The sequence below is a fragment of the Anopheles maculipalpis genome, chromosome 2RL, assembly GCF_943734695.1.
Source record: "Anopheles maculipalpis chromosome 2RL, idAnoMacuDA_375_x, whole genome shotgun sequence".
Lineage (NCBI taxonomy): Eukaryota > Metazoa > Arthropoda > Insecta > Diptera > Culicidae > Anopheles > Anopheles maculipalpis.
In genome coordinates, this window is record NC_064871.1 from 48,510,506 (window position 1) to 48,527,269 (window position 16,764).

General features: G+C 41.0%; 2 protein-coding genes across 2 annotated transcripts in view; one reads left to right on the forward strand and one right to left on the reverse strand.

Moving 5' to 3' along the window:
• LOC126557325 (another transcription unit protein) overlaps positions 1 to 7,681 on the forward strand; it is an 81,713-nt gene extending 74,032 nt beyond the window's left edge. Inside the window, exon 4 of the mRNA XM_050213047.1 lies at positions 7,669 to 7,681. The gene's annotated coding sequence lies outside the window, so the exon portion shown is untranslated. The remainder of the gene's footprint in view (positions 1 to 7,668) is intronic.
• Positions 7,682 to 12,559: 4,878 nt separating this feature from the next.
• The window catches only part of LOC126557985 (lachesin), a 67,377-nt gene continuing 63,172 nt past the window's right edge, over positions 12,560 to 16,764 (reverse strand). The window contains exons 7-8 of the mRNA XM_050213914.1: positions 14,623 to 14,682; positions 12,560 to 12,799 (exon numbers count right to left, since the gene is read on the reverse strand). Coding sequence (XP_050069871.1) covers positions 12,618 to 12,799; positions 14,623 to 14,682 — 242 coding nt within the window. The 3' untranslated portion in view covers positions 12,560 to 12,617. The remainder of the gene's footprint in view (positions 12,800 to 14,622; positions 14,683 to 16,764) is intronic.

Below are 16,764 nucleotides of genomic sequence, written 5' to 3' on the forward strand. Positions count from 1 at the left end.
AATGAACCGGTTGCTCTTGTTGTTTGCTGAGGTTCGTTTAAAAGGCTGAGGACATAAAAGTGTTGAAGTGGATTTAATTTATCACCTGGCGTATCTGTGTTTCAATAGAGGTGGCTACATTTATTTTTTTAATGTTTGACTCATTTTTTTTTCTAATTATTATTGATATGTTTTATGGTTAACAGTTCAGTGATTGAGACAGTCTTTCATTCGGAAGGAGCGTGATTTCAATCAGGTAACGCATCCCGTTTGGAACATTTGCCTTCCAATGAATTTACAGTGGCGGATTTAGTTTATCGCAAGCGCCAAGTGAAATTGAAGTTAGGGGCGCCTATCACATTCAATCTGTTGAATGTTATGTTAGTTTTTTAGATATTATTTTACACCTCTTTGTACGACGACCTGGCCGCACCCCTTTTTGGGATCTATGATCGATATCTTTCTTATTCTCAAGAAATCCTACTACAAAGCGTCCCTGTGGGTTGCAGGTATGTTGCGTCAACGATTCAAAAGCGCGTAGTGACCTTCATAATGCACCTGAGGTCTCCAAAAGCGCAAAGCAAATCGGGTAAATTTGCGCTGGATGGACTCTAAGCGAGCCAGGAGACATATTGCAGTAGGCTACCGCACGAGGTCGAGGCCTCGCTCTAATTGGTTCCTCTTGGTAGTGACGTGTTCCAGCTGCTCCTGGAAGCTTTACTTACTGTCAAAGAACACACTTAAATCTCTGATACAGCTTTTTCATTCAAGGACAGAGCCGTTCAAAGCGTAACAGTAGTCAAGGGGAGTGCGATGTCTAGCGAAAGTCACAACAGCACACTTCTCGACACAGGCTCCAAACCGTTCTTGAAGCACAAGAATTGGAATATACACCAAATGGTCTGAAGATGTGGCTGATCAGCGTGGCTGCGGATAGGATAGTACAATTTACAATCATCTGCGTAGAGTAAATGGTTGTCATATGTGGCATGTGCGAAGCACAACGATTAAAGAACGAGACATTTTACCACATTATAAGGATTGCCTACGGCTGTTTAATTGGACGGAGACTCGCACGAGTGACATGTAAAGGAGACTTACAAAGCATGTTAGTTACACTTGATGCACCATTGCCTGGTAAGATCCATTGCATTGTTAAGATAAATACGTTGAGACTGAGTAATTATGCTGGTCGTACACCAATAAATTTGGGATATTGAATTAGCAGATGATGATCGGCCATAATCCGTTCAGAAGACTACAGCAGCAGACCAAAACCACAAATATAAAAATTGCATCATCGTTTAGAATGAAGGTTCGTGCTGATTTCTCTCCCTATGGTTGCCAAATAAAACTTAATGTTAAATGTTCAAGAAAGAATTTGATAAGTAAGATACATCCTTAAACATTTTTATTTTGATTTAATTATTCAATTAACAGACAAATTGAAAACATCAAGTCGTATAATTGCTCTCATGCTGAATATTTATTAAAGTGTCTTTTACCACCGATTCTGTTCAGGAAATAGAATATTTTATATCCTATCAACCCTTATAGATACCCATTAAACCAAACACAGCGATGAGTCGTTCAATATACAATCCAAGCGAACACGAATTTAATATGAACTTATTGAGCCGGCTGTTACGCTAATATATGAGAATTAAATAACAATCATCAGAAACATGCTACCAACTCCGGTGGTGAAACTTCTGCGCAAACATTTACCTTTATCACGACGCCTAGCACAAGCACACCATCACTGGTTTCTTACTAACTTTAGTCGATGAGGATGAGCCACAAGAAGAAACACTCTCGAGGGCATCCGTTAATCAACCGGAACGCACGTATGTTTGTGGAAAAAGTTACTTCAAGAAGCGGCTCCGGGTCGTCTTCTCACACATACACACACACACACACACACACACACACACACACACACACACACACATTCTCTTTCTCAAAGAGCAAACAATCTTAAATCTTCGTTAGACACACACACACACACACTGGTCCAGAATCAACGTGCCCAATGTCGGTTCGTCCTAATCGATTCTCTAATTTCCTTTCCAATGATAGCGCTACGGCTTCTTGGTGTGGCGCACGCCCGCATATATCAGAGGCAAGAGATGTGTGTTTTCGGACAGTGATGGGGTTTTTTCGTCCGTGTGTCTTTCGCCCTTACCCTTCCCAGACGTCTGGAAAAGTTGTCCAAATATTTATCGACCTAATAATGGAGCACCGGTGCAAAAGCGGGAACAGAGATCTGATCGAAGTTTCACTTTTGAGCGAAGGGAAGAGAAACGTAGAAAAGCTGGACAAGAGATGCAGACAACAGACAACGGGAGGAAGGTGTAAATTTAATGCATAATTCATTTTTAGCAATCCTTTCGTTTTAGCCATCGAGAGCGTCCTGGCCAAGCGTGAAGCGTCCAGGTGGAATAGGATCGTTTTTGGAACGAAACAAAACTTCATCAAGGAAACCTTTATCAAGGATGTATCATCATTTGCCATTATACCATCGCTCACCAACGCTCACTCTGCGTCTGGTGTCCTCGATATCGCCTCTCTTCCTGTTTCAAAAAGGTAAAATACCAACACAGCTCGGACTTGGCATCGCCCGGTTGGCATTATCCTTGGCACGTTTCACCTTCAATATTAAGACACCGAAACGTCCCAACAGATATCCCGTACGAAAAAGGCCCAGCATACGAACGATCCATCAAATTTTTATCTTTCGCACACCTTTCATCCATATCTCTTGCAACCTGGCCGGTTGCCTTCCCAACGCGCTGATAAGAAACATTCGGTAGGCTTTCATCTTGGAAAATATCTGCCAAACCTTGCTCCAAGTGTGAAAAGAACACTTTCGTCTCGATTGAGCCTACCGAACAACAATGGAATGGCTGGATGGCTTCCGAAGCTACGATTTTCCAGGACATGTTGATGGAGCCGGGGAGAAAAGGAAAAATGTGAGAAGTGGTTGATTTTTGGAAGTGTTTTTTTTTTTTTCATTTCTGTCACAAAGTATATACACTGTACGTGGGATACGTATGCGTTCGTGTGCCTAATCGTATGCGATCGGCCGTTGCGACGGTGTGATAATATTTTATTCAAGCATTGTCAAAAAGGACGATAAATCTCCGTTATGTGTGGTGTGTATTTACGCAGCGACACAGTTCTGTGCACACTTGAAGCAGTTTGCTCAAGCTAAAGGTGTAATAATTTTTATTGCGATCAATGTGATTTTTTTATTCAAAGAAGTTAAACATTTTTTCCCTACTTTAGCGCTGTTGAGTATACAATTCTGGGCATAATTCCCTTCCAATCACAAACTGTGATGGATTCCGTTTAATTCAATCCTTTTCAACCAGTTTCGATAAAAGCGGTTAGATTCCTCGATCGTCGTCCAATACGGTTGATACTGCTGTTGGTTGCTGTCTGCCAGGATAAAGCAGACCAGCACAACCGGCGAGCCAACGACAATAACAATATATGGATATGATGGAAAGCCTACAGCTGATGGCTTTTGACAGCTTGCATCATCTGTCTTCGTGGTCGAACTGGGTCGCTCATTGATCAATGTGGCCTTCGTGCTGAAGGGACTGGTACGGTCGACCGTGCCAGGCGTCACATTCACTTGAATCGGTTTAGAATTGACATTTATATTTAATGCGCCATGAGCCCTTCAGACGTTGACGCTGGCGGGACTTGATTCCGCATTTGTCGCTCTCTCGCTTGAAGGGATCACGGATATGGTTGAGGTGAGGTGGTGAAGTTTGAGGTTTAAATAAACGGAGAAATAATGGGAATAAGGCGTTTGACATGGCGAAACCTCGATATTGGCAAAATGGACATTTGCATTCCTTACTCGGTTATTGGTACGCGTGACTTAAACTTGCCCGTACGTAGCAGATAACTGCCGTTTCGGGAAGATGCACCTCCCTAGGGATCTTAATTGTGTTCGATTTTCGTACGTTTACGACTCGTTTCGGAGCTTCGTCTACAGCAATGACGTTTGTTCCCGGTAGACATCGTGCACTGGTGGTAATTTTCGTTTCCATCTGCAGGAATTGAAGCTTGTGATGGTATGTTCCTGGTACAAGGCTCGAAACGATTCCAGAGTGGCCGGACGGTAAAGTTTGCTTATCAAATTATTGAACTCTGAAAACGGAAACTGACCAACAATCGGGTGATGAAGGCGACCGGTTTATATCGAACGTTGGACGGTTGGTACCGAGTCAAACTGTTGCATGAATGGTGGTGGGTATCTCTATGTTTGCCGGGCTTCAAAACGAGGCCCAAGCCAAGCCATCTAGCCATTCAACAAACTGTTGAATATTCAGACGGTCGACTTTATCCAGCCCACATCATACCAGGCTTGCTGATTGCCCCGTGTGCAGCTGCTATCTACGATCTCCTGCTTCACCTACGGAAAGGATGACGTACCGGCAACTTTCTAGAGTAGCCATCGATACGCACCAGGGGTGCTCCGGGAACGTTTCGAACTCATCGCACGTTAGCAGCACATTACGGTCATCGCGTAATCGATATTTTAGAGCGCTCGTTCAGTCCATGTTGGCGACTTTGGGAATGGTTCAAAGTTTGGGAAATTTGTGTCGAAATCGGTAACTTAATTCCAGCAGCCGAACGGTTTTCGCTTTGATGGACCATGCAATTTTTCCCTCGATAGTAGGACAAAGGCAAACGAAAATGCTGAACAGATCGTTTCTTTTAAACCGATGGGAACGGTTTCTTAAATCGATAATCGAGTGGGTTGTGGGAACAGCAAGTATCGACTGCTTTTAAAGCAAAAATAACATCTATTGAGATATTTGAGCTATAAATATTGCATAAACTTTTACCAAATGCTAAGATAAACATGACAAGTAAATTCAACGAGCATATTTTTTCGTGAATTCACAAGAGATGTGTTTAAAAATGATTTTCCTTGACTAGTCAACAACAGGTGTATTAGCCTTGCTTTTTTGACAACCAATCTTCATTAGAATCTTCAAATAGTACCTAAAAAATCATACAAAAAACACAATTTTATTATCCCTTACTTCGCGAGATCAGCCACCGAAACCAAGCACACAACATACATTCACTGTGCAGTTCTAGACTGTCAAATGTTTTGAGCAACTCTATGAATGATTTTATTTTACTTTATTTTATCGCATTTTTTATGCTATGCTTACGCTTACTCTACCGTCAAAACGTAGTTTATACCGAGAAAATATGTTTCTGTTTTGTTAGATTCTCTGCATTGTTTCGTTTTTTGATTTTTTTTAGCGTTATTCATACTCGTTTTTGTTGATTGTTAAGTTCCGGAATCGATTGCGATCGATAAGACAATGAATAAAATGTGTAAATAAGATTAGAAAAAAAGGTCGCACGGAAAAACGTCTTGCACTTCACTTGTTGAATTACTATATCAGCTATCAGTTTGCTACCTATCTGTCCACTCGTAGCTTTTCATTGGCCTTGCAGGCTATTATGGCACTGAGTCCATCTTCCGGAATACTGTGGACCACAGTAGACCACAATCGAACTCCCTTAGAGCAGCAATAAAGACTTCGCTTCCAGTTTCAATTTACGTGTCACTGTGAACGAACATTTTAAAATGATCTTCGTACGATCGATTATTCCGTTGCTGTTTGCTGGTACATAGCTCGCCCCTCTCTCACACGGATTGGAGCGCTATAGTTGCAGCACCGACAACGAAGATCTGGACTATGATAATGTCGCGACCCTGGAATGTGTTTCCTGTACACCATTCAGCGTCACAAACCATCCAGTGCAACCAGTCTGTGGCTACAAACAAACAATTTTAACCAGAACAGGGTATATGTATCCGCACACCAACTGCATAAAGTGCAAAATTGACAAAATTTAGAAAAAAAATGTATACCGGTAGAATGTACACGACTAACAAAGCTCGACTTTTCCACGGCAAGAAGCGCTGAACCAGACGCAGGAAGCAGAGCAGAGTCGCACAAAGACAACTAACATAACGATGACGAAGTGCCCTGCCATTCCTGGACAAAGTCTTCAGTGTCATCAAACAGCTGAAATTTAACAAGTCAACTGGTAGCAATTGACAGGAGGCCGAACTGTTCAAGATGGGTTCAGAATTTCGGAATAACTAGCGGACACGACCCTAGCTGTCACACACCCAGTGTACAAAAAGGGCGACAGGATGGACTGGGTGAACTTACGTACCATGACAGTGCTGAATGCTGCCTGTAAGATCCTGTTCCGAAAACTCTTCTGTTAACTTGGCCCCTAGCTAGAGGTTTCATCCGAAGCTATTAAATCTCTATTCCATAGCAGATCCTTCAGAAATACTAAGAGTACCAGACGCCCCGCATCAACCGTTCAAGTTTACTTGAAGGCGTTCTATGGAACATCATGCAATAGTAAAAAAGCTGCCATCTGAGGCTCGATTTTCACCCGATCTCTCCAATTCCTTGGCTTCGTGGATGAGGTTGACATCATCGGACAGACATCTGCGGTGGTGTGCGAGCCGTATACCCAGCTGAAACGCAAGGCCGATAGGATTGCGAGAGGATCAATGCGACGATGACAAAGTACCTGCTTGCCGCTTGCCTGCTTGGCTCTGACCATTATAGAGTCCTACTCGGAAGCAGAGTAGCTGTTACCTTGGTACGATCGTAAGTAGAAAAATCCGAATTTAAAAGCATTAATAGTAGGTGGATGAATGACATATCTGCTTTCAAAAGTATATATTTCATCATAAAAAGCATGCACTAATCAAACACTTTCATCCGCCTTGTCAGACTATTGGAACTTTGAATTGAACCAAGTTAAAGCCTTGATTGAAAAACATTTCATTTTATTGATCTACATTTACGTAGATGAAATCTCAAGCAGAATGTTCATAACATCAAAAGATTTTATATTTACCTGTTCAAAGATTTAGACTGATTTTCATCCAATATTGACCAACACTTACCGGTTGACCAAATAAACACAACAACCCCTTAGGAGATACTTTACCCCCTGTTTGAGTAGACATCTTACCGTTCAATCAAAGCTCAACCGATGTAAGTTTTAGTTTAAACACTTACTAACGCTTAGTCCTCTTGAGATAAGTATCCAGAATAGCTTTTTTAGCTTTTAAAACACCCATACTAACAGATTATGAGTTGTGGTTGCAATCGTGGAGCATTGCACATCGGTTGGAATCGATGTAATCGGTTGACTGATTAACATTGAAGATCATAATGAAAAAAACAAACAAACAATACCATCACAACAGAACGACGCAGTAGTACTTTTACCCCTTTGACTTCATCTGAAGAAGACCTTCCGGAGAGCTTAGCGATGGGGCATAAATTATGCACCAGCCAAAGATTTGCACGCTTGTTCGCGACAGTAGTACAGTTACTTTTCCACTCAATAACAAATACGGGGTTTCTTTTTTGCCTGCGCTGGTGCAGTGTACACAGAAGTCTCCAAGCGCATTCTGTCAAACTCAGTTCTTCGAATGCATCGTTTCTCCTTTTTATGATCTACCTCGAAGTCGTCCGAGAACTCGCGTGGTTTTTTTTGTGCAATAAAGAAAAAGTGCAATGGAGAGAAAAAATCGGCGCGTATACACTGCCTCACATCCCGAGTGTGCCACTTGGCGTGTCTTTAGTTGACAGTAGAACACAAAAAAAGAAAACAATGGCCACTGTGTCTACTGCGATATTGTCGCTTAGTAGAACGGAAGTTAAGCGTGAGCAAGTTGACATTTGACGTTCGGTTTCGCGTTCGTTGTTAGTGTACCGTGGCCGTTTGATCGTTGCCAGCTGCTGTCAGCTGTCATTTGCCGTCAGATTCGCCCGCTCAGCTCATGCCGCCGAGAGTGTTGCGGGATATAGAAAGCGACACTACACCCGTACGATGTATGTGTGTTTGTGTGACGCGCTGAAACTAAATGTCAACTGTGAGATAACGTATACGTATGAAATAAAACCTTCCTGAAACAATACCAAAAGGAAGAAAGAAAAACGCACCAAACGAATCCAACCAAATGAATCAGACGACATTGAAGAGTGTAGTGGCAGCAGATTATTGTCACAGTGCAAAAGTAAGGAATGGAAGCAAAAAAAAAAAAATGGCGAAAGCTGTCGCTGTGACGGTGCCCTTTCGGGGTGTGTGGGCGCAGTCGAGCGGAATGATGAGATTGAAATAGTATCTCCGGTGCAACGCAAACACATACACACAGACATACAACAAAACCGTGACCATGGCGAACAGGGATCAAAGCTTAGAATGTGACAGCCGAACGGACGAACAGAACACTAGTCCGCCCCAGCAACCGAGGTCTTCATGAGGTCGCGAACGACGAATGTGCCTAACCGTCAACCCGGGAATGGTATCTCGCACGATGAGCTAAGCTTTCCGTTACGCCTCGACAATCTGATGCTTAAACAAAGGAAACCAGTCACACCGGGGCATCGCTCCATCGCTAGCCGAGGGATGCCGCATGCCTGCTCGAGAACTCCGGCAAGGATTTCCAGCTACGAATGACGGCTCCGACTATACGCAATGTGGGCACCTGGGTGAAACAGAATCCGATAACGAAGAAACCATATTTTCTTGTACGTTGCAAAAAACAACGAAAAACCTGTATGTCCTACCTGTTACGTTGCGCGCTCGGGTGTGCTGTCACAACCGAAATCCACTTCCAGTTGCATTACCCAAAAATGGATGGAACCAGAAAACTGTCATCTTTCGGATACTGAGGGCGTGAGAAGACTGTATTTGCTGGTGAGAAGCAAAAAATATCAATCAACCAATGCACCCGCATAAGAGCACAAAGCTCATTTCCATGCGTTTGGAAACCCGGAATGGTCAGTAGACTTTTCAGTTTGGGTAGTTTCGATTTTTGTTCTTTATTTCTGTCTCTGATCGTTTGATGTATTGGAACAGTTAGTTTGTGTCACTTATACACTTTTACTTTTCTTCAATTTATTCAGTTTTTTTCTTTTCACGATTTTTTTCATTCTGGAATGTCTGGGACCAAAGGAAGGCAGGGAAATGGGGCGAGGAGGGATTTGATGAATGTGGAAGGAGCTTTGTAACACCTTTGTAACGCACATATTTACAGGGCAGGACTTTGAGAACGTTTCTATATCGAATATCGAGATGAATGTACGACAGCGTTTGATACGATTTTTTCTTCCATTTTGGCTTTATGATTATGTAGTGGGTTTTGTTTTACAATTGTTTTCCTTTCCTATCTTTTGCTTTATTTTGTCACAGACTTTTTGTTTTGTTTTCTCTTCTGTTTCCTAATTTTATTGTGTTTTTCGTTTGTTTACCTCATCTTTTGCACTGCTGATTTATTTTGTTTTCTTTATTATAATTCTCCCCACATGCATCTCATCTTATCCCATTTGCTTTATAATTATTCATTTTGTATGTACTCACTCATTCTGTGTTCGGTCTATGTTTAGTAGTGTGTGTTGGTTTTGTTATAGCATCGGTTTCTGATTAATTATTTATGTAGCCTGGCTTTGCATTCTGCTTCATAAGCTTCTATAGCCTTTACTCAGTTGTATTTTTATTTTCTCTCCCATTTTGTGTCTCTTTCAGCGACTGGCGTAACAAAAAGAAAGCTTCCACATTCTGCTGACTGTTTCCTATACACTATTGTTAGTGAACTTTGAAGCTAAAAACAAGTTGTCACGGTCGTGTGTGTTTGTGTGGAAGATATTGATAGGCTATTTATATGGTACACGATGTTGAACACGATGCTTTTGCGAAGAAGAAAAATGATTTTCAATGCATAATTAACCAGTGATGAAATTTATTAAATGTGGCGCTGTCCTTACGGACATTTAAAAATACAAAAAAAATAAAACACGCGAAACCAATACAATTCGTAGAATTAATTTGCTTCTACTTGCCAGGCAACATGATTATTAGCCAACATTGATAATGAGCTTCACTTTGCAGCTCATCAAACGAAACTGCGAGTGATTAAAAAGTGCAACTCATAAAGTAATCATACACTGAAACGAGTTGCAAATGGTTATGAAAAGCGAGTCTGATGCAATTCGTCCTTTTTTTTGCCTCCACCGAGGAACGGAAAAATTAACATCCCCTCTACATCCCAGTACGAAAGTACACAGACGATGTTCAAGTAGAAAATACAACAACCCACAAAAAACCGCTACGCTGGGTGGTAGTTTTGGGTCGAAATATAACAAGATGCACAATATGATCGATAGTAAAAAAAGTAAAAGCTAGTGCAACATCCGGAAAAAACTACAAAACAACAGTGTATCTGCAAGGGCAAAAGGATGATAACCACCAAAATGGAGCTTTGAAGATGGAACCCGAAATTGGTATTAAGTTTGCTTGTTGCAAGCAAGCGGGTAATCATGATCGTATCGGGACGGGTAACAGTGGTAAGTGGAATGGGAGCTATCATTAATTTTCATAATTAATTACTCGCTCTTCGAATGAAATTCAGTCATAAATTATGTGTGCCAGAAAACCAATCCTCCTGTAGGGGTTCGAGTTTCATGTATTTTGTTTTTTTTTTGTTCAGTGTGGTTGCCATTTTTCCATGTTTATCGATTGTTGCATTTGCCTCTGTTTTGGCTCGTTTTATTGTGGCTTTGTTTTATAAAAGTTTTTCAATTTTTTCCCAGTCGACACTGACGGTTTACGGCGTTTCTGAGTGTTATCGATGATTTTTCTACCTCGTTTTCTTTGCATTACTTGTTTTCCATACTTATATTTTGTTTTTGCTGGAGTGTCATACCCAGCATGGAAAGTTTGTATGCACAGATAAATCTCGTTATAGCTGCTGTGGTAGCTTCACGTTACACAAAGCACTCGCTGGTTGCATTGTAGAGTTAAAAGGCGAATATTTATTGAAAAACAAACGTTCGCTACGTAAACTGTAGACGTGTATGGGTACGCTTGAAAAGCGGGAAACATAATGCTGGGATGGAATGAAAAGGGCTGGCAAAAACATCGAGTTCAGCATTGAAAAATACACATCCCGGTGATCATCTAATGGATTTGTGGCTTGTGCTTGTTGCATAAAGTCGGGTGGAATTCATTATAGCTAGATATTTACAACTTTCCACCATCAGACTGTAATGCATTGTGTTCCGATTCTTTACGGAAGGGAAAAGTTATGATCTTTCCTGTGTCGATCATGTGCCTGGATCGATCTTTTATCGTTATTGTATTGGAAGTGTTGGCGTCATTTCGTTTATTTATATTTTTTCCGTTCATCTGAACAGGAACGAGAACGAGTAAGAAGTGGGAGCTGAACGGGAAGGAAATTTGAAGCAGAAGCATTCATTCTACCCAAGGACATTCGATATATTTCCATCACGTACAATAAAGCAAGAAGTTTCCTTTCTTTTGATTTCGTAGCAAACATTTGTTCAATACTATTTCTTGACATCTGCTTCATATTAAACTAAAAGAAGGCGAGGAAATAACTCTTTCATGGTGTTGCAACTGCAACATAGAAAAAAAGGCTTTCTCTTTATGCGATCCTGTTCAAAACTCAAATCATAATGCGGTGGATGTGAAAGCAAGGGAATAAGTTTCAAGATCGATCGTTCAAATGGCACCTTTTTGTGTCAAGCGCTCTATTTCGGAAACTGCCCGGAAAGAAGGGATCCGATAAGTTACACGGTTTAACGGTAGCTTTATGCGGATGCACACTGCAATTAAATTTGATTCACAGTTTAACATCATTCAAAAACTTTTCCATTCATCTTACACCAAGCTGTGGAGGAATGGGGAATGAGATTTCAAAGAACTGAACACCCTTCCCAGTCGATGGAGGCGCCCAGTTGATGAAAGCGGACACACGATGGAGGCGCCAAGTTGCTGAAGGCAAACGGTCGATGGAAGCGCCCAGTACTGCATAAAACATGTGCAAGAAATCGAACTTGGCTCTGCAGGGGATAAGCTAGTACGAAAACTATACGTTTCATCGTAGTTGGAAGGAATGGTAAATTTTCACAACTGTTGCTGCTAGTGACCTTGAAAGTTATACATCCCAAACGGTACGTTAACTAATGCTGGCAAGTTTATTTTGCACTCTGCAAGATTTTTCTCCCATTGCAGCTGAGTTTCAACAAAGGAAAAACTAAAAATATAACATGTTTTGTTCAGGGAGTAAACTTTTTGTGAAAGGAAACATGGTTCCAATTTTTTTTTTTTACAAACCTTGGGCATTTCTCCCTTCTCCTTTCAGCTTACTCTAGTATGGTTTTAGTTGGTAAGTGGTTCGGGTTTCTTACATAAAACTTCTCGGTTTCTATGCAACAATCACTTACAGTGTGTAAGAAATGGAAAGCTTCTCATCTTACCGTTCTTACCTGCTCACCCTAACTGCCTCGTTCCCCGTCTGCTGCGAGGAGATATTATTGTTGCCCTGTGAGTAAAGTTCAATAAAACCTAATCGTTGCCACACCAGCGGGTGCCCGACGCTATTGTGCCCCGGACAGGTGTTAGTGTGAGTCGCGATGAAACTGTCATTTTCTCACGCTTCTTCTGTCTCAGTGTCTGTAAACGTGTGGAGTGGATGGCGGTCAACAGCTTCGACCGGTTCGATATCACGCACCGGATATGTCGAAACGGTGTCATCTGTTACTGCTCCGATGCTGACTGTTGCTATCGCTGCTGGCGGAAATGGCCGTTCGTATCGTACCAAGCGCTAGCGATACAATCAGCAGAAGCACCATCGGTATACAGTGGTGCGTCCGATTGGGGTGAAGCGAGCTGGTGGCTGAATTTCCTCGACCTCGAGCTGCTTCCGCTAGTCCTAAAGGTAGAAAAGCAAAACACGAAGTTGAAGATGATATTCAACAGCATCGTACAGGAGAGGAAATTAGGGCAATTTTTATCATTTAATTGGATGATTGGCTGCTTTGTATAATGTTTGAGTGAAAAAAGTTGCCACTTAAGATAACCTTTAGATGGATAGAAAATTTGAAAAGAAGCATGACCGTGTTGCATTTTTTTTAAAGACCGCATTACCAACGGTGATTTTCAATATGTTAAAATCAAAATTGCAGAATGATGAGCTTGCATGAAGACTTTACCGCTAATTCTTTAAAGTTATTTAAATTTCTAATTGCTCTATGTGCTATGCTATAACTTTTTAAATTGTTTTCGTCATATTTCGAAAAATCGAAATACAACCAAGCTGCCATTTTTTTCTTATAAAACACATAAACCTATAGGTGTATAGTTTTTTAAATGCTCAAGTGGTTTTGAGAATCGTGTTAAAGTTAACGAGAAGTTTTAGTTTTATATGTGTGTTTACGCAATAATAATCAGAAAATTTTGTTTTATAGAAAGAAATCACCAACAATTAACACTGTTGTAGAGGGAAAAATATTATATTTAGTGCCTGGTCCTCATTACTCCCAGCCTTTTATCAAATTTCACGATCAAGCTCAAGCTTCCCAGCTCAAGCAGGTCAAAATCACTTGTTCCATCAGACCAACGTTTTTAAATTAGGGACTAATTACTCGAATAAGATTTTGGAAGTATCCGTAAATAATGCTTAAGCTAAAAACTTCCAGACGAGTTTAACACAAATCGAAAGTGTGAATCTCATCAACTGAAAGTATTATTTACATCAATAGCTTCTGGTATTGGATATTTTCCATGTATTTTAATTGTAGAATAATGATCGTAACACATTTTAAACCATGCATTTGATTTGTCTTAATGTATGCATTGTTAACAGAATCTGAATAACAGTATTTAAATCTCAAACGATCTTTAGTTGGCGCCAGAGAAGCTTTCTAGAACTTTATACAAAATTACCCAATCGTATTGCTATAATATTTTGATTTAACGTGGCGTATGCATAAATTTAGGTGTTTCAGCTGATGCATAGCTACCTTAAACGCTCACAATTCAAAGTCAAATAAGTCGCATGAACCGCATGAGATAAGTCGGGCAGGGTTTGTTCATCCTTTTCTCTAGACATCAGTACGGTTCAGGAAAATTTTTAAGAGAGATTTAAGTTTTAATGGTTTGTTTTCCTATGTATTTTAAGACAAACAAACTTTGTTATTAGTCTTAATGAAAAGGGCATAACACCTTTGTAAAATGGTGAAAAAATCAAAATGTGTGCTTTACTAGCATGGTAAACATTGTTTTGATTCCACAAAAAAATCATCGTAGTTTCATAACTTACTGAAAAGCTACATATTCTTACTCATTATTATCTCCTCCATCCAAAATTTACTTTAGGATGATCATCTTCTCTCAATGGAGTATCTAAACGACCATTTGGCTGTTCTGATTTTTTTAACACACCATCACACTAAAAGCGTCACGCTCGTTACATTACACAATCCCGTAACGACGCTCAGCGCAAACGACCTGCAACGTGTGCGTCCATGTGATTACAACCATCATCGCCAAAAATGTGTCCCATCAACATTATGTTCTATCGCTTCATTACGCATGCTGGTCGAAATGATGGTCGAGTTAGGAAAACCCTCCACTGCTCGAAAAGGAAATAAATAAGGAAAACATGTCTCTCGCCTCGGGACAAAAAACAAAAAGCTTGAACTAGAATGTGTGCGCCTGAAAGTATCTGAATAGAGCAGCCATGGCACCACTTACCTCCAATTATATTTAATTGATCGTCCGTTGTTTGCACACCGCCCGGATGAATTTTTATTTCTGTCATGTTAGAAAGGAAGAAAAGAAGAAAAAAACGAGAACAAATGTGTAGAAAGCGTTAGCGAATGGTTGATGGTAATGGTTGATTAAGAACACGAGAAAAAGAAACGGAATGAAAGCACGATTTACATCTGTGCCGAAGAATGTCATACATCTACACACAAATCCACCCACCAAAAAGGTTGCCGAACCCGACTGTAATAATGTTGTATCTTTTGTGAGCTACAAACGACTCAAGCACAACCCTCAAGGCCTCTTTCACACCAAGAAAACCAGGAAATGGTTCCGATAACAACTTCAGCTACTGGTCAGTAAGGAAGGGCTAGTAGTTCGTCTGCGTGAAAGAAAAATTGTAAAATCGTGCAAATCGTCCACGGTGTTGACAGTTCTTCCTCAGCCAACGCAAACAAATACAATGCATCAATTTGTGTGCGAAATTTGTTTTCCGTTCTGTCTCATCTTTAGAGGCGTGAGATGGCGAGACTAACGGATCGCAAAAAAAAACCTCGAACTGAAACCTTTTTTGGTGAGACGGAAAGCAAAGCAACACCAACGAAAATGAAATTCCACCGAAAATTCCATCCACAGAAGCAGTGTGAGGCGGCAGTCCACAAACGGAAACCTAACCGAATCCAATGGAAATCCTTCCCTTTGATGATGATGATGACGGTGCCTGAGCCGTTGGAAAATGGGATTGTTTTCATTTTTTTTTTGTGGTGTTTTGTTTTGTGACAGAGTTTCCACTTTCCGCTGAGCAGTTCACGCGCGCTCTGTGATTCTGGTTCTGCGTTTTTGGAGGATTTATTCTTCTTCCTTTATTATGCGCTTGTTGTTTCGTTTTCAGTCGTTTTTGCTTCTTCCCCGGCTACTGTCAAAGAAAGAAACGTGAGGCTGGCGTTTCATCGCCATTGAGCCATTGACGCAACAATGAATCTGACAATGCCCGTGGGTGCCTGATGACCGGACGCGCGCTACAGACGGACGGTCCCCGACGCTGATGATTATGTTGATGCTGACGAGCTGCCATTTTCGGTGCCGGTGTCATCGGTCCGTTCATTCGTTCGTTCACGCCCGATAATGATGTTGTACGCCTTGGATCAGGGCGTAATGCGCCGAAAATGCGACAAATGGCGTAAAGTGATGCGAACCGGTGGCAGCGAGAGGAGGGGGTTTGATGAGCTAATGCTCTTTTCCAGTTGAAAGCCTACATGCACAATCGAGGGGAAAGTGGTGAAAGGACGAAAAGAAGCAGCACTCAGTGAGGGAAGCGAGATAGAACAAAAAATCCATTCAAACTTTGAAGCTCATCTTTTATTTTTTATTGCACATTGTGTGTAGCGCCTTTTCATCATTCCCGGTGTTGATGGCGTTACATTCTTGGAAGGACTGTTTCGATCGAATGGTCAAAATGGTGGTCAGTAGGTCGAGTTATCTTGCTATAGCAGGGCAAGCGTCACAATTTGTATACGGTGTTCGGGGAGTAAGTATACTTTGGTTTTGTTTAAAATGTAATCGCCATCGTCGATTCGCGGATGTCATCCATTGTCTAACAGTAGATAACCATCTTTCCAAATATGAATTTGTGAATTTGTTGATTACTAGTTGACGTTGGGAATGGCTGCTGCAGATTATTAAGCACCAATCAAATTAGTGTAGCACAACATTCGAAGAGATTTTTAGTATTTCAAGTAACGATTGGTGGCCTTCGAATTTCAAGGTAGGATCACGGAACTTAAGGATAACTCGTTAAGTTCCGTAGACAAGGAAACTTACAAGGAAGAAAAATCAGATCAGAAGATAATTATCAAAATCCATGGTTGAGAGATTATAAGGTATGGAAATTGATTAAGAGAGTTTTAATGCTTTTTCGTTTCAATGACAAAGTTTAATTGTTACGTTTCAATGACAAAGCGATCTTCTAGTTAAAGTTACTAGATTAGGATGACTAAGTAATGTTTAGAATAACTATAATCCACTGTGTTCCGTCGTGGACGGAAGAAATGACGTCGTAGAGGGCTAGGAGAGAGAGAGAGAGATAGAGAGAGAGAGAAAGAGAGAGAGAGAGACTGAGAGAGAGAGAGA